Source organism: Hyla sarda, chromosome 4 (assembly GCF_029499605.1).
Source record: "Hyla sarda isolate aHylSar1 chromosome 4, aHylSar1.hap1, whole genome shotgun sequence".
Taxonomy (NCBI): domain Eukaryota; kingdom Metazoa; phylum Chordata; class Amphibia; order Anura; family Hylidae; genus Hyla; species Hyla sarda.
The window spans coordinates 23,069,147-23,088,129 of NC_079192.1; the positions used below are offsets into that span (position 1 = coordinate 23,069,147).

The following is an 18,983-nucleotide window of genomic DNA, read 5'->3' on the forward strand; positions in this document are numbered from 1 at the left end:
TCTCTCTATCTATCTCATATCTATCTCATATCTATCTCATATCTATCTCATATCTATCTCATATCTATCTCATATCTATCTATCTCATATCTATCTCATATCTACAGTGGGGATCAAAAGTTTGGGCACCCCAGGTAAAAAAATGTATTAATGTGCATAAAGAAGCCAAGGAAAGATGGAAAAATCTCCAAAGGCATCAAATTACAGATTAGACATTCTTATAATATGTCAACAAAAGTTACATTTTATTTCCATCATTTACTCTTTCAAAATAACAGAAAACATAAAAATGGTGTCTGCAGAAGTTTGGGCACCCTGCAGAATTTATAGCATGCACTGCCCCCTTTGCAAAGCTGAGACCTGCCAGTGTCATGGATTGTTCTCAATCATCATCTGGGAAGACCAGGTGATGTCAGTCTCAAAGGTTTTAAATGCCCAGACTCATCTGACCTTGCCCCAACAATCAGCACCATGGGTTCTTCTAAGCAGTTGTCTAGAAATCTGAAACTGAAAATAGTTGACGCTCACAAAGCTGGAGAAGGCTATAAGAAGATAGCAAAACATTTTCAGATGTCAATATCCTCTGTTCGGAATGTAATTAAGAAATGGCAGTCATCAGGAACAGTGGAAGTTAAAGCAAGATCTGGAAGACCAAGAAAAATATCAGACAGAACAGCTCGCAGGATTGTGAGAAAAACTATTCAAAACCCATGTTTGACTGCACAATCCCTCCAGAAAGATCTGGCAGACACTGGAGTTGTGGTACACTATTCCACTATAAAGACATACTTGTACAAATATGGTCATCATGGAAGAGTCATCAGAAGTAAACCTCTTCTACGTCCTCACTACAAAACAGATTTAAAGAGTTAAACAGATTTGTAAATTACTACTATTTAAAAATCTGAAGCCTTCCAGTACTTATCAGCTGCTGTATAATACAGATATACTACAGGGACATTTGTGTAGTTCTTTCCAGTCTGACCACAGTGCTCTCTGCTGACACCTCTGTCCATGTCAGGAACTGTCCAGATAAGAAGTAAATCCCCATAGCAAACCTCTCCTGCTCTGGACAGTTCCTGACATGGACAGAGGTGGCAGCAGAGAGCACCGTGGTCAGACTGGAAATAACTTTACAAATTTCTCTGTAGTATACAGCAGCTGATAAGTACTGGAAGGATTAAGATTTTTAAATAGAAGTAATTTACAAATCTGTTTTACTTTCTGGCACCAGTTTATTTGAAAATAAAAATAAAAAATTCACCGGAGTAGCCCTTTAAATTTCAGAAGTCACATAAACATTGCATAAAGTTTCCAGTATTTTGATTCCTAATTATGTCATGTCAGACCAAGTCTTGGGCTACAGGAATGCTTGACGGTCTACACATTAGACTTTAAAGTGTATAGGGCTATTCCGTGCAGAAATTGCCCCTTTACCTTTAATGGTAAACTGCAATGTAATCTACACTGTACTGCAGTGATTCCCAACCAGGGTGCCTCCAGCTGTTGCAAAACTACAACTCCCAGCATGCCCGGACAGCCTTTGGCTGTCCGGGCAAGCTGGGAGTTGTAGTTTTGCAACAACTGGATGCACCCTGGTTGGGAAACACTGCTATACTGTATGACTTAAAGGGGTTCTCCACCAATAGGTGATTTTAGTACGTACCTGGCAGACAGTAATGGACATGCTTAGGAAGGATCTGCGCTTGTCTTGGGGCTAAATGGCTATGTTGTGAGATTACCATAACACTGTGGCTAGCTTTTTGTGAACTGGTATTTCCTGTTTGAGTTTTCTTCTTTTGCCTACAAATCCCATAATTCCATTTTCCTCCCTCCCACACATCAGCCACCCCACCCATTGAAACATAAACGAGCTGCATCCATTCAAAAGACCTGTGTTTTCCAATCAGGGTGCCTACAGCTCTTGCATTAGTTGCAGATTGATCTCTCTCCCACCAAGCGATCGCTCCACCCATTGAAGCAGACTGGCTCCCTGTCATCAGCTGACTAGTGATGTCAGGTCTCGGCCGCATTGCAACCTGGGAAAAATCTGAGACAACAGTCATTTTGTATGCTGTTAAAAATAAATATTGGGGTTAAAATCACAGAAGAATTGTGAAAAAACCATCACACACAGGTACAGACACTATATTATGAACTACACTAACTTTACAGCCCCTGTAGCATAGTCAAATAAAAAAAAATCCTGGAATACCCCTTTAATCTGCGTCCAGAACCACATGTACACCAATAATTCCCGTCAGAGACCTGATGCAGATTCCACTGTGGATATTACTGTATGTGAACATGCCCCAGGGGCTGTATGAACTAAATGATGATGTATTCTGAAAAAAGATATTTTACCTTTGTTTTTATAGGGGAACACCTTCGCATATGCCCCCAGGAGTACACGTGCTGTCCCAGCGAGACCGAGCAGCGGCTGAGTGAGGAGAGCGTCAGAGATTTAGCCCGAATAGTCAATGAGACCGTCAGCTATCCCACTGGAGTATTAACCAAGGCAAGAAAGAAGTTCCAAGGTGAGTGTGGACATTGTATTATTATTATTACTTTATTTCTTCTATGACTGTTTGTTTAATACAAGTTATGATATATGGGGTACAGGAGCATCTGTCACTAGACTCCTCTTAAAGGGGTACTCCGGTGGAAAACAATTTTATTTTTTTAAATCAACTGGTGCCTGAAAGTTAAATAGATTTGCAAATGTCTCCAATTAAAAATTCCAAATCCTTCCAGTACTTGTTAGCAGCTGTATACTACAGAGGAAATTCTTTTAATTTTGGATTTCTTTTCTGTCACGACCACATTGCTCTCTGCTGACACCTCTGTCTATTTTAGGAACTGTCCAGAGTAGCATATGTTTGCTATGGGGATTTTCTCCTGCTCTGGACAGTTCCTGACATGGACAGAGGTGTCAGCAGAGAGCACTGTGGTCGTGACAGATAAGAAATCCAAAAAGAAAAGTATTTCCTCTGTAGTATACAGCCGTTAAGAAGTATTGGAAGGATTAAGAATTTTTAATAGAAGTAATTTACAAATCTAAAAAATACAGTGTAGCCCGGACCTTCTAGGTGAGTATAAAATGGATATACATGGATCGTGCTTCAATAATAATTATCATTTATTTATAAAAATAAGATTTCGACACTTCTCACAGGGCCCTTGTGAGAAGAACATGCATAATAAAAGGCAACCTAACAATGTATTAGGCAATAGTATTAAAATTATAAACTTGGCATAGAGTAATAGAATAAAATAGCAGAGTAAGATCTGTACCATGCAAATATATTAGAAAGTTGCTCTTCTAGATGTTTAGGGTAAATATGTCCCTTTTAGATACAGTAGCAAACAGTCTGTGTTATTAGAAATTGTTACCGGTCTGTAAATTGTAGCTCAGGCGGTGGATATTGCTCCCGCAATGGCTGAGTGTCCGTGGTGTGCACAGTTCACTGTGCGGTGCTTCCAATTATAAGCCTGGTCCAGTAGGGTCTGAGCGTGGTGGCAGTCGCTGTCAGATAAGGCGCTGGCAGGCGCCGAAGATCGTGGTGGTGTCCGGGGACTGCTGGCGCTGGCGTGCGCTAGAGTTGGTATTCCTCACCGCTTTATTAGTTGGTAGACAGGACCATATACTGGAGGGCTGGAAGTTCACCTCGTGGTGCCGGCGTCTGACGTCAGAGCCGGGATGGCTACACCAGGATAGTTGCACCGGGATGGATCTGAACTGCTGAACCGGGTAGGTAGCAGAGTGAGAGCGCTACTGATGGTACAGTTCATGAAGTGTAACTGGCCATAAAATTTAGGCACAGTTCAAGTACTACTATGCCAGTAGATAACGACTAGACGCGTTTCAGGGTTGTATAGTATAACCCTTTCCTCAGTAGTCATGATAGTTGCCATAGATCATCAGTTGTTTTATATGGGCACAAATCCCACCCCTTAACACATTGATAGATAATAATAAAAAGCATAAATGGATTCAATGGATCGGTTCACCTAGAGAGCAGTACTAAGTATAGAGTAGTGTATGAATTCTGTTGGAAAATTGTAACGATGCGTTTTCACAAACAGATGAGTTTTCTTTGTATAATAAAGAAAGATAGTATTAAATAACAGACAGTGTATTGAGAATAAATAAATAAGGGAATACAATAAAATACAATAAAATAAAACAGGAATGAAACAAGAAAAGTAATAAAAGTGAAAATAAATGTAGATAACCATAGATATAAAATAAAATTAGTTATAGTAGTCAAAATACAATGAGAATAGGAATAAAATTAAATAAAATATAAAAAATGAGAAAAAATGAAAGTAAGAATAAGAGTTTAAATATAAAGAATATGAGAATAAAAATAAAAATAAAAATAAAAATAAGAATAATAAAAATAAAAATAAAATTAAAAAATAAATAATTAAAAAATAAAAATCAGTGATAGAAAATAAAAAATAAAAATTAATATAAATAATAATAAAATGAGACAAAATGGAATATAAATAAATAAAAATAAAATTAAAATGAAATGAATGAATAATTAAATGGAAAGATAATAGTGACATCAAATGATAATAATGGATAAAAGGACATCGTTGTAGATGAATCTATAGGGGATGAGGTCAGCCCATGGGATAACCCCTTAATGACCAAATAGGGGTGTTCCAATGGGCCGAGTGAATCCCCTATAAAAATCCGAAGAGTTCGAAGTTGGAGTTGAGTCCGCCAGGTTCTAATGTTGCAAATTCAAATATTTTCTTGCTTTCCGCTTTGGACATTTTCAATAAGAAACTGCCCCCTCGCCAATCTTTTTTGATTAGCTGGAGACCGGTGAAGGAGAGAGAGGACATGTCACTATTATGAACTGTGGAGAAATGTGCAGACAGTGGATGTTTCAGGTTTTTGTTTTTAATATTATTAAGATGTTCAGCTATCCTCATTTTGAGGGCCCTTTTGGTTCGGCCAATATATTGCTTCTTACATCCACATTCTATGATATATAAGACACCCTTTGAATTGCAAGTTATTAGATCTTCAATTTTCCATTTAAAAGTGTTAGTTTGAGAACAGATTTCTACAACTTTTTTGGGGCCCTTTATTTTTGTGCAATTGGCACATGTTCCGCACCTAATAAATCCTTTGGTGGTTAGCCAGGAGTTATTTAGTTTCTTTGGGGGTGGTTTTATAGATGGTGCTATAGTCAAGCCTAAATTTGGGGCTCGGGTATATACTAGTAGTGGGCCCACCTCTCGGTCTTGTTGTAATAGATGCCAATGTTTTTTAATTATTCCTTCTATTTTTTTGTATGATCTATTGAAGGGAATCACCAATTTACCTCCAAAACTGTCAGCATTATTGGTTTTTTCTCTTTTTGTAAAAAAGGTGGTCCTATCTAGTGTTCTCACATGATCCAGAGACTGTTGGAGTAGCTGGTCGGGATAATCTTTCTCTTTAAACTGATTGGTGAGTTGTTGTGCCTCTTCCAAAAATTGTTCATCTGAGGTACAATTTCTTTTTAACCTCCGATATTGTCCTTTTGGGACATTAATCAACCATCTAGGTAGATGGCAACTGGAGTAACCTATGAAGCAGTTCTTGGCTGTTGGTTTGTAATATGTCTTACATATAAGGTTATCCCGATCAGCACTTACAACAATATCTAGAAAATTGATACTGGTTTTACTGATAGTGGATGTGAAGTGAAGATTGTGATCATTAGTGTACAAATTAGTTATAAAGTGTTCTAAATCAACTGTGTCCCCCTCCCAAATTAAGATAATATCGTCAATGTACCGCTTCCAGAGCACCAGGCCTGCGCCAAGCCGAGGTAAGATGGTACTCTCCTCCCATTTTGCCATTTAAAAAATTGGTGGAAAATGATCTGAGGGGTATCCAAGATACTAAGCATCTTAAAGATAATATTTCTCATAAAGAAAAATTGGCAATAAAAGAACTCCAAACATTGGAGGGTATTACCATTCGCCCCGCTGACAAAGGGGGTGGAGTTGTTATATTAAATACTACTAATTATATACAAGAATGCAATAGACAGTTGGGAGACATAACCATCTATCAGAAGTTAAAATCAGACCCCACCCAGGAATACTCTCAAACATTACAACAATTGTGCAAAGAGGCAGCGGTAGAGGAAATCTTAAATGAAAGGGAACATCTTTTTATACTTGGGACTCCAGATCGAATCCCAGTTTTCTACTGTCTCCCAAAGACACATAAATCATTAATCGACCCCCGGGAGACCTATCGTGTCTGGGATAGGTTCGATTACTTCGAACTTGTCCCAGTACGTGGATAGGTTTCTCCAGCCATTTGTTCAAAAAACTTACACGTATTTAAAGGATACCACTCAGATCATAGAAATCTTGGAAAAATTCAAATGGACTGATAAACACATATTAGCCACTCTAGATGTATCATCATTGTACACTATCATTAAGCACGATTTAGGAATAGCAGCAGTTACACACTTTCTTCAACAAGGTCACATTAAATCACCTCAGATTAATTTCATCACCTCAGCTATTCGTTTCATTCTAACTCACAATTATTTTTATTTTGAAGGGGATTTTTATTTGCAGTTAATTGGTACCGCGATGGGCACCAGGTTTGCGCCAAGCTACGCCAATTTATTTATGGCAAAATGGGAGGAGAGTACCATCTTACCTCGGCTTGGCGCAGGCCTGGTGCTCTGGAAGCGGTACATTGACGATACTATCTTAATTTGGGAGGGGGACACAGTTGATTTAGAACACTTTATAACTAATTTGAACACTAATGATCACAATCTTCACTTCACATCCACTATCAGTAAAACCAGTATCAATTTTCTAGATATTGTTGTAAGTGCTGATCGGGATAACCTTATATGTAAGACATATTACAAACCAACAGCCAAGAACTGCTTCATAGGTTACTCCAGTTGCCATCTACCTAGATGGTTGATTAATGTCCCAAAAGGACAATATCGGAGGTTAAAAAGAAATTGTACCTCAGATGAACAATTTTTGGAAGAGGCACAACAACTCACCAATCAGTTTAAAGAGAAATATTATCCCGACCAGCTACTCCAACAGTCTCTGGATCATGTGAGAACACTAGATAGGACCACCTTTTTTACAAAAAGAGAAAAAAACAATAATGCTGACAGTTTTGGAGGTAAATTGGTGATTCCCTTCAATAGATCATACAAAAAAATAGAAGGAATAATTAAAAAACATTGGCATCTATTACAACAAGACCGAGAGGTGGGCCCACTACTAGTATATACCCGAGCCCCAAATTTAGGCTTGACTATAGCACCATCTATAAAACCACCCCCAAAGAAACTAAATAACTCCTGGCTAACCACCAAAGGATTTATTAGGTGCGGAACATGTGCCAATTGCACAAAAATAAAGGGCCCCAAAAAAGTTGTAGAAATCTGTTCTCAAACTAACACTTTTAAATGGAAAATTGAAGATCTAATAACTTGCAATTCAAAGGGTGTCTTATATATCATAGAATGTGGATGTAAGAAGCAATATATTGGCCGAACCAAAAGGGCCCTCAAGATGAGGATAGCTGAACATCTTAATAATATTAAAAACAAAAACCTGAAATATCCACTGTCTGCACATTTCTCCACAGTTCATAATAGTGACATGTCCTCTCTCTCCTTCACTGGTCTCCAGCTAATCAAAAAAGATTGGCGAGGGGGCAGTTTCTTATTGAAAATGTCCAAAGCGGAAAGCAAGAAAATATTTGAATTTGCAACATTAGAACCTGGCGGACTCAACTCCAACTTCGAACTCTTCAGATTTTTATAGGGGATTCACTCGGCCCATTGGAACACCCCTATTTGGTCATTAAGGGGTTATCCCATGGGCTGACCTCATCCCCTATAGATTCATCTACAACGATGTCCTTTTATCCATTATTATCATTTGATGTCACTATTATCTTTATTATCTTTAATTATTCATTCATTTCATTTTAATTTAATTTTTATTTATTTATATTCCATTTTGTCTCATTTTATTATTATTTATATTAATTTTTATTTTTTATTTTCTATCACTGATTTTTATTTTTATTTTTTAATTATTTATTTTTTAATTTTATTTTTATTTTTATTTTTCTTATTTTTATTTTTATTTTTATTTTTATTCTCATATTCTTTATATTTAAACTCTTATTCTTACTTTCATTTTTTCTCATTTTTTATATTTTATTTAATTTTATTCCTATTCTCATTGTATTTTGACTACTATAACTAATTTTATTTTATATCTATGGTTATCTACATTTATTTTCACTTTTATTACTTTTCTTGTTTCATTCTTGTTTTATTTTATTGTATTTTATTGTATTCCCTTATTTATTTATTCTCAATACACTGTCTGTTATTTAATACTATCTTTCTTTATTATACAAAGAAAACTCATCTGTTTGTGAAAACGCATCGTTACAATTTTCCAACAGAATTCATACACTACTCTATACTTAGTACTGCTCTCTAGGTGAACCGATCCATTGAATCCATTTATGCTTTTTATTATTATCTATCAATGTGTTAAGGGGTGGGATTTGTGCCCATATAAAACAACTGATGATCTATGGCAACTATCATGACTACTGAGGAAAGGGTTATACTATACAACCCTGAAACGCGTCTAGTCGTTATCTACTGGCATAATAGTACTTGAACTGTGCCTAAATTTTATGGCCAGTTACACTTCATGAACTGTACCATCAGTAGCGCTCTCACTCTGCTACCTACCCGGTTCAGCAGTTCAGATCCATCCCGGTGCAACTATCCTGGTGTAGCCATCCCGGCTCTGACGTCAGACGCCGGCACCACGAGGTGAACTTCCAGCCCTCCAGTATATGGTCCTGTCTACCAACTAATAAAGCGGTGAGGAATACCAACTCTAGCGCACGCCAGCGCCAGCAGTCCCCGGACACCACCACGATCTTCGGCGCCTGCCAGCGCCTTATCCGACAGCGACTGCCACCACGCTCAGACCCTACTGGACCAGGCTTATAATTGGAAGCACCGCACAGTGAACTGTGCACACCACGGACACTCAGCCATTGCGGGAGCAATATCCACCGCCTGAGCTACAATTTACAGACCGGTAACAATTTCTAATAACACAGACTGTTTGCTACTGTATCTAAAAGGGACATATTTACCCTAAACATCTAGAAGAGCAACTTTCTAATATATTTGCATGGTACAGATCTTACTCTGCTATTTTATTCTATTACTCTATGCCAAGTTTATAATTTTAATACTATTGCCTAATACATTGTTAGGTTGCCTTTTATTATGTATGTTCTTCTCACAAGGGCCCTGTGAGAAGTGTCGAAATCTTATTTTTATAAATAAATGATAATTATTATTGAAGCACGATCCATGTATATCCATTTTATACTCACCTAGAAGGTCCGGGCTACACTGTATTTTTTGGTTTTCCTTTTCTAGCAATTAAGGTATAGTTGCTTGCCCCGTTTGACCTCGGTGCGTAATAGTTGTGAGCTGCACACACCTACATAGTTTTTTAATTTACAAATCTATTTAACTTTCTGGCACCGGTTGATTTAAAAAAAAAAAAAAAAAAAAGGTTTTCCAGTGGTGTACCCCTTTAACCCCTTCACGACGAGCGACGTACATGTACGGCGCCGCGAAGTGTCACTTGGCGCGCGGCGATGTACATGTACGTCGCGGGGTTCTGGGAGCGCCGCGTCACCGGTAGCGGTGATCGGACCGGGATGACTGCTGTTATCTAACAGCAGGCATCCCGGCACATCGCCGAGGGGGGTCCTGAGACCCCCCCATAATCGCGAATTCAGACCTGCGATCTGCGCGATTCCGGGTCATACGGGTCACTGGTGACCCGGTGACCCGGAAAATAAAGAGGGATCGGGGGTGTCCGAGACACCCTCGATCCCCCTAAAGGGATAGGAGTTTGGTGGCAGGGGTGCCACCCCTCCTATCCCTGCTATTGGTCGGCCGAGCGACCGACCGATAGCAGACCGGGGGAGGGGGGGTTAAAGTTTGGTTCCCCCGCTTTGCCCACCTATCGGTGTCCGGGCAAAACGGGGGAACCGTCCAGGGATGGTCGGCGCCGAAGGTCCCTACCTGGATCCCGGAGCGCGATCCTCCATGCGGGGATCCCCCACGTGCGGTGGCGGCTTCCGGGTCCTACTAGGTGAGTTGTTGCCTAGCAACATCCGGAGGGCCACAGTTTACAGTGGTCTCTAAACCGTGGCCCTCCAGATGTTGCAAAACTACAACTCCCAGCATGCCCAGACAGCTGTTTGCTGTGTGGGCATGCTGGGACTTGTAGTTTTGCAATATTTAGAGGGGTTCAGGTTGTAGATCACTAAGTGGTCTCAAACTGTAGCCCTCCAGATGTTGCAAAACTACAACTCTCAGCATGCCCAGACAGGAGTTTGTTGTCTGGGCATGCTGCGAGTTGTAGTTTTACAACATCTGGAGGGCCACAGTTTTGAGACCACTGGACAGTGATTTACAACTTGAACCCCTCTAAATCTTGCAAAACTACAACTCCCAGCATTCAGGAACAGCATAAGGCTTTCTTGGCATGCTGGGAGATGTACTTGTGTGCCTCCAGCCATTGCATAACTACATCTCCCAGCATGCCCTTCCGCAATCAGTACATGCTGGGAGTTGTAGTTTTGCAACAGCTGGAGGCACACTGGTTGGAAAATACTGAGTTAGGTCATAGAACCTAACTCAAGGTTTTCCAGCCAGTGTGCCTCCAGCTGTTGCAAAACTACAACTCCCAGCATGCATGGTCTGTCAGTGCATGCTGGGAGTTGTAGTTTTGACCCCCCTCCCGTGTGAATGTACAGGCTACTTTCACACTGGCGGCAGATTACAGCGAGTTCCCCGCTACAAATTTGAGCTGCGGGAAATTTTTCGCCGCAGCTCGAAACTCCTAGCGGGAGACTCAGTGTAATCCGCCGCCAGTGTGAATGTAACCTAAAAACACTACACTACACTAACATAAAATAAAGAGTAAAACACTACATATACACACGTACACTGCCCCCCCCCTACCCCCCTCCCCAATAAAAATGAAAAACGTATTGTACGGCAAGATGGAGCCTCCAGCTGTTGCAAAACAAAAACTCCCAGCATTTCTGGACAGCAATTGACTGTCCAGGCATGCTGGGAGTTTAGCAACAGCTGGAGGCACCCTGTTTGGGAATCACTGGCATAGAATACCCCTATGTCCACCCCTATGCAAGTCCCTAATTCAGGCCTCAAATGCGCATGGCGCTCTCACTTTGGCGCCCTGTCGTATATCAAGGCAACATAATAGGGTCACATATGGGGTATCTCTGTACTCGGGAGAAATTGCCTAACAAATTTTGGGGGGCTTTTTCTCCTTTCACCCCTTATGAAAAGGAACAGTTGGGGTCTACACCAGCATGTTAGTGTAAAAAAATAATTTTTACACTAACATGCTGATGTTGCCCTATACTTTTCATTTTCACAAGAGGTAAAAGTGAAAAACGCCCCCCAAAATTCTTAATGCAATTTCTCCCGATTACGGAGATACCCCATATGTGGGCGCAAAGTGCTCTGGGGGCGCACAACAAGGCCCAGAAGGGAGAGTGCACCATGTACATTTGAGGTGATTTGCACAGGGGTGGCTGATTGTTACAGCGGTTCTGACAAACGCACAAAAAAAACCACCCACATGTGACCCCATTTTGGAAACTACACCCCTCAAGGAATGTAATAAGGGGTGCAGCGAGAATTTACACCCCACAGGTGTCTGACGGATCTTTGGAACAGTGGTCCGTGAAAATGAAAAATTTTGCACAGCCCACTGTTCCAAAGATCTGTCAGACACCAGTGGGGGGGGGGGGGGGGTAAATGCTCACTGTACCCCTCATTATATTCTGTGAGGGGTCTAGTTTCCAAAATGGTATGCCATGTGGGGGTTATTTTGCTGCTCTGGCACCATAGGGGCTTCCTAAATGCGACATGCCCCCCGAGCAAAATTTGCTCTCAAAAAGCCAAATATGACGCCTTCTCTTCTGAGCATTGTAGTTCGCCCGCAGTGCACTTCAGGTCAACTTATGGGGTACCTCCATAATCAGAAGAGATGGGGTTACAAATTTTGTGGGGTCTTTTCTGCTATTAACCCTTTAAAAAATTTGAAATTTGGGGGAAAACCAACATTTTAGTGAAAATTTTTTTTTTTTTTTATTTTTTTTACATATGCAAAAGTCGTGAAACACCTGTGGGGTATTAAGGCTCACTTTATTCCTTATTATGTTCCTCAAGGGATCTAGTTTCCAAAATGGTATGCCATGTGTTTTTTTTTTTTGCTCTTCTGGCACCATAGGGGCTTCCTAAATGTGTCATGCCCCCCAAAAACAATTTCAGAAAAACGTACTCTCTAAAATCCCCTTGTCACTCCTTCGCTTCTGAGCCCTCTACTGCGCCCGCTGAACACTTTACATAGACATATGAGGTATGTCCTTACTCGAGAGAAATTGGGCTACAGATATAAGTATATATTTTCTCCTTTTACCCCTTTTAAAAATTAAAAAATTGGGTCTACAAGAACATGCGAGTGTAAAAAATGAAGATTTTGAATTTTCTCCTTCACTTTGCTGCTTTTCCTGTGAAACACCTAAAGGGTTAAAACATTTACTCAATGTCATTTTGAATACTTTGGGGGGTGCAGTTTTTATAATGGGGTCATTTATGGGGTATTTCTAATATGAAGACCCTTCAAATCCACTTCAAACCTGAACTGGTCCCTGAAAAATTGCGAGTTTGAAAATTTTGTGAAAAATTGGAAAATTGCTACTGAACTGTGAAGCCCTCTGGTGTCTTCCAAAAGTAAAAACTTGTTAATTTTATGATGCAATCATAAAGTAGACATATTGTATATGTGAATCCCAAAAAAATGTATTTGGAATATCCATTTCCCTTACAAGCAGAGAGCTTCAAAGTTAGAAAAATGCAAAATTTTACATTTTTTCATCAAATTTTGGGATTTTTCACCAAGAAAGGATGCAAGTTTCCACAAAAATTTACCTCTATGTTAAAGTAGAATATGTCATGAAAAAACAATCTCTGAATCAGAATGATAACTAAAAGCATTCCAGAGTTATTAATGTTTAAAGTGACAGTGGTCAGATTTTCAAAAAAGGGCTTCGTCCTAGAGGTGAAAATGGGCTCCGTCCTTAAGGGGTTGAATCAGGCGTCTGTTAGATTTTAAATCAAGATTATTGTAACTCCAAATAGTTGTGGACTGGCTGTGTCACCTACTGGTTTGACTTTGGGTCCTTTTTCCCACTCCAGGATGCGGAGTCTGGTCTTCTGCTGCAAGGGAGATACCAGGTCACTTCTACGAGAGTGGTCCCGGTTGGGTGGCAGCTGGCCGGAACACCCCAGTGCCAAGCATTGGGATACAAGATAAGCTGATTCTGTAGGTGGAGATAGCAGAGCAGCGTTGATAATGCAGCAGAGCTGAGTTGGTAGAGTAGCAGAGCTGAGTTGATTCAGGTGCAGCCATGTGGTAGCGCAGGCTTGATAAACTCACAGGCTTGGCCTACAGGTCGGGTCATACACCGTAGAATAAGCAAGGTACAGAGGCAGAGGCAGGAAAACACAGATTAGGTAACTGAACATAGGTAAAGGACAAACAGCCACCTTTACCGTAGAAAACTACAGTATTGCTCTGGCACCATAGGAAGGGAGGATCCCTGCAGGGAGGCAAGGATTGAAGAAGGGCAGAGATCAGGGAAGCCCACGAACCCTTAAAGAGCACCTGTCATCAACAAAAACTTTTAATATGTTGTTCATAATCATTAATGAAGACATATTGTAATATATCTTCATAAAAAAATATTAATATTTATACCAGTTTTTTTCATTTTATACTTTTGGCCACTAGGGGTCTCTCTTCTATGCCTGGTCTGCAGGCAGCTTCCCATGCTTTTCATAGTAAGTGTACAGCTTTTAGGACTAATGCTGAAGGGCTCTGGTCCTTCCACAGGAAGTTCAGTACTCTCAGCTCAGGACTCGCTTCCAGCCTGGAGCAGCACTGTGAGCTACAAGCCTGCACAGGCCTCTCATATAACAGAGGCCAGTCACCTCCCCCTCCCCCCTGCTCTGTGTTCTCCCTGCCCCTCACCACACGTTATCTTATACACTGTATTATCTCACTGCACTCCCTGCTCTGTGCCCCCCCCCCCCCCCCGACATTCATCTTAATTACTGCCTCTGTAATTGCTCCCACCGCCCCTGGTTCTCAGCATTGACTTTTTAGTGCAGAGAGAGAGAGAGACAGAGGCTGCCATCCCTCCCCTGTACTTAGTCTGTATGCACACTGCAGAGCAGTGTTTCCCAACCAGGGTGCCTCCTGCTGTTGCAAAACTACAACTCCCAGCATGCACGGACAGCTGTTGGCTGTCTGGGCATGCTGGGAGTTGAACTTTTGCAACAGCTGGAGGTACCCTGGTTGGGAAACACTGCTGCAGAGGGAGAGCAGCATACAGGAAGACTGGCAGAAGCAGAGTCCCGGCCAGGCTTCATGTGACATCATGCCTGCCGGGACCCGCCTCCTTCCACCCCTCAGAAAGACAGTGCTCCTGAGCTACTGAAGAGGGATAAAAAAAAGGTATTTCCACAGCATTTTAAACCTCAATAAACACAGGGATTGGCATAGTTAGAGTAAGGGACAGATGGGGAGGGGGATCAGGGAAAGTTTAGTTGATGACAGGTGCTCTTTAAAGAGACAGCCTGTACACGGGCATGACCCCTATGCGGTGCGCCAAAAAATATTACTGCCCGCAACAGCACTAAGGACAAAGGAGGATTAGAACACAGATTGCACAATCTGGACCGCACCACTCTGTTTAGAGAAAATGGAGGCACAGATTAATCTGCATGCACAGATGGGGATGTTCAGCGGCTGGACTGGGGAGTCAAGCATGTGGCTCAGCTAAGGTAAGCAGCGAGACATGTTTGACTCCGCCAGCTGCCAACCTCCGGTGTTACAGCTATAGCCCCAATAAACCTGCCTATTCTCACCACCGGATCAGAGTACATGAGTTGTATGTCAACCATGGATCATGTTACCCACTACCATTGTAGAAAAATGCTATGGAGCTGGTCAGCGATCCTCCATGCAGTCACTATTGTTTTCTGTAGCTTTCTAATGGCGTAGCAGCCTAAGTACTTTTTTTTTTTTTTAATAATCAGACCAAAGTCAGACCCACTTATGGCTAAGTATCTATTTGTTTTTTCTTTTTTTCTTTTTTTTAACGCCAAGAAAAACGCCAATTCTGAATTGTTAGCTGTAAATCAATGAGAAATCTCAAAATTCTTTTTCCACTTGCCGTTTTTCAGTTTGACGTTTTTTTTAATCCTTTTGGCGTGTTTTCACTCTTTTTTGGCGTTTTTCAGCTCCTTGGCGGTTTTGCAAAATCGCAGCATATTGAGCCACTGGCGTTTTTTTTTCCCTGAAATCGTGGCGTTTTTCTCCCATAGAAGTCTATGCGAGTAAAGAAACGCCAAGAAAAACGCCATGTGGGTTTTAACTTTTAACTTTCAGGAGGTTTTTATTCTCTTTTGGACTTTAGCAATCCAAAAAAGTGATGGAGATACCTTTTTTAATAAAATTTCGTAGGGTACCATCTATTTGTTTTTTCTTTTTTTCTTTTTTTTAACGCCAAGAAAAACGCCAATTCTGAATTGTTAGCTGTAAATCAATGAGAAATCTCAAAATTCTTTTTCCACTTGCCGTTTTTCAGTTTGACATTTTTTTTAATCCTTTTGGCGTGTTTTCACTCTTTTTTGGCGTTTTTCAGCTCCTTGGCGGTTTTGCAAAATCGCAGCATATTGAGCCACTGGCGTTTTTTTTCCCTGAAATCGTGGCGTTTTTCTCCCATAGAAGTCTATGCGAGTAAAGAAACGCCAAGAAAAACGCCATGTGGGTTTTAACTTTTAACTTTCAGGAGGTTTTTATTCTCTTTTGGACTTTAGCAATCCAAAAAAGTGATGGAGATACCTTTTTTAATAAAATTTCGTAGGGTACCATTTAAAAAAAAAATAATAAAAAAGATACAGTAGTGATTGAAAAAATTGTATCTAATGAAATTTATAATTTTCTATTACCAAATTTTTATTAATTTAATTTTCAAACAGGGATCAATTTATGTGGGCGGGCAGGAACCTAAAAATGTAGCCGGCAATAATAAAAAATGAAGTGTGTGTGTCTTTCACTTTTTTTTCTTAATTTTTTACATTTTTTTAGGTAGCACTACTACTCCCAGCATGGAACACACTGTTCCATGATGGGAGTAGTAGTACCTGTACTAATAGACAGATCGCCTGTTGCGATCCTCCTGTATAATGTATAGATGCGGCGGCAGCTCTTCTATGGTCCCCTGCCCTGACGTATATATACAACTATTCATATTTCCTGCAGAGCTGTAATGGGCCAGATGGTTCCAGCCAATCACAACTCGGTGGGAAATAGGAATATGTGTATATATATGTCAGTGCAGGGGACCATAGGAGAGCGTCCGGCCGCATCTATACATTATACAGGAGGATCACAGCGAGTGTCAGGAGTGACATCCGCTGTGATCTTTCCTTAAATGCAGATACTACTACTCCAAACATGGAGCACACTCTGCTCCATGCTGGGAGCTGTGGTACCTGCATTAAAAGACAGATCGCATCATGTGTCAGAAATTGCACTCGCTGCGATCTGCACTATACTCCGGCCAATGATGTGAATAGAACATCACTCCTTCATATTTTCCTCAGAGCTGTGATTGGCTGCAACCATCCGGCCAATCCCCACTCTGGGTGGGAAATATGAATGAGTGATATTCTATTCACATCACTGGCCGGAGTATAGTGCAGAGGTGTGAGCGCTGTATAGAGCCGCTCCGCATCTCTGCTATATTATGGACAATCGCATCAATGTCTACTGGTACAGGTACTACTCCCATCATGGAACAGTCTGTTCCATGCTGGGAGTAGTAGTACTACCTAAAAAATAAAAAAAAATGGAGATAAAAAAATTAAACACATACACATTATTAAAAGTTAATTAAAATGTAGTTATAAAAAATTTAAATTTCGTTAAATACATTATTTTCCATCACTACTACATCCTTTTTTTTTTTTTTTGGTACCCAAAAATGCAATTTCCAGACTTTTTTCAGGTGTTTTTTTCAAACCAAAACTTAGTAGAAACTAAGTAAAGAAGCCTATGAGTTCAGCACGAAATCCGTCTCCCATGTATGGCGTCTGGCACAATCATAAGGGCACCATTTTGGTTGGCATTGTTATATGAGCATTACTATTGCCCTAAGATAATTATTACTTATGGACTGGTACTGCTATTTGGACATGTACGCAGTATTAGGGACACAGCATGGCTGTTTGTATAAAGCATGTATAACTCTTATTTTGGCTGTTTATAATACTGTACGGTAAGAAACTAATATTGGAGGAATTACATGACAATCCTACTTGGCACAGTCACTGCACGGAGGTATTACTTTCAGTGGAGTATGTAATCATTAATCGGTACTGTAGGTGCTATTGTTTGTGAGTAATGTTTGTGAATTATATTGGACTGTGAATCATGTAGTCCAATGTTCTAGGCACAAATATTACTTTTTTTTTTTTTTTTTAAAGTAGTTCCTGTGACTTTAATGTTCTTTTAAGTGCAGCAGCCTCTTTTTTTTTTTTTATACCGGGCACCGTGCTGTACATTTTGTAGCTACTTACCTGATATTGCCCCTTGTTCCCAAGTTAATAACACTGAGCTGTAATACCAGACACGGTCACTACACTACAAAGAAGAGCTACTAAACTAGTACATAGATTGCAGGATAAAACTTCCCAGGAAAGGTTAAAGGACCTGAACATGTATAGAAGAAAGAAGAGACAGAGGGGATATGATAGAGACTTTTAAATACATAAAGGGAATCAACACGGTAAAGGAGGAGAGGAGATTTAAAAGAAGGAAAACTACCACAAGAGGACATAGTTTTATATTAGAGGGGAAAGGTTTCTGCAGTACTATCAGGAAGTATTACTTTACTGAGAGAGTAGTGGATGCATGGAATAGCCTTCCTGCAGAAGTGGTCGCTGCAAATACAGTGAAGGAGTTTAAACAAGCATGGGATAAACATAAGGCTATCCTTCATATAAGATAGGGATAGGCATAAGGCTATCCTTCATATAAGATAGAGATAGGTATAAGGCTATCCTTCATATAAGATAGGGATAGGTATAAGTCTATCCTTCATATAAGATAGGGATAGACATAAGGCTATCCTTCATATAAGATAGGGATAGGTATAAGGCTATCCTTCATATAAGATAGAGATAAGCATAAGGCTATCCTTCATATAAGATAGGGATAAGCATAAGGCTATCCTTCATATAAGATAGGGATAGGCATAAGACTATCCTTCATATAAGATAGAGATAGGTATAAGGCTATCCTTCATATAAGATAGAGATAGGCATAAGGCTATCCTTCATATAAGATAGAGATAGGTATAAGGCTATCCTTCATATAAGATAGGGATAGGTATAAGTCTATCCTTCATATAAGATAGGGATAGACATAAGGCTATCCTTCATATAAGATAGGGATAGGCATAAGGCTATCCTTCATATAAGATAGGGATAGGTATAAGGCAATCCTTCATATAAGATAGAGATAAGCATAAGGCTATCCTTCATATAAGATAGGGATAGACATAAGGCTATCCTTCATATAAGATAGGGATAGGCATAAGGCTATCCTTCATATAAGATAGGGATAGGTATAAGGCAATCCTTCATATAAGATAGAGATAAGCATAAGGCTATCCTTCATATAAGATAGAGATAAGCATAAGGCTATCCTTCATATAAGATAGGGATAGGTATAAGGCAATCCTT

General features: G+C 40.2%; 1 protein-coding gene across 7 annotated transcripts in view; it reads left to right on the top strand.

Moving 5' to 3' along the window:
* The window catches only part of GPC2 (glypican 2), a 90,736-nt gene that overhangs the window by 39,183 nt on the left and 32,570 nt on the right, over nt 1–18,983 (top strand). For all 7 annotated transcript variants that reach the window (XM_056570151.1, XM_056570149.1, XM_056570150.1 and 4 more), the window contains one exon: nt 2,379–2,537. In XM_056570151.1, coding sequence (XP_056426126.1) covers nt 2,379–2,537 — 159 coding nt within the window. The remainder of the gene's footprint in view (nt 1–2,378; nt 2,538–18,983) is intronic.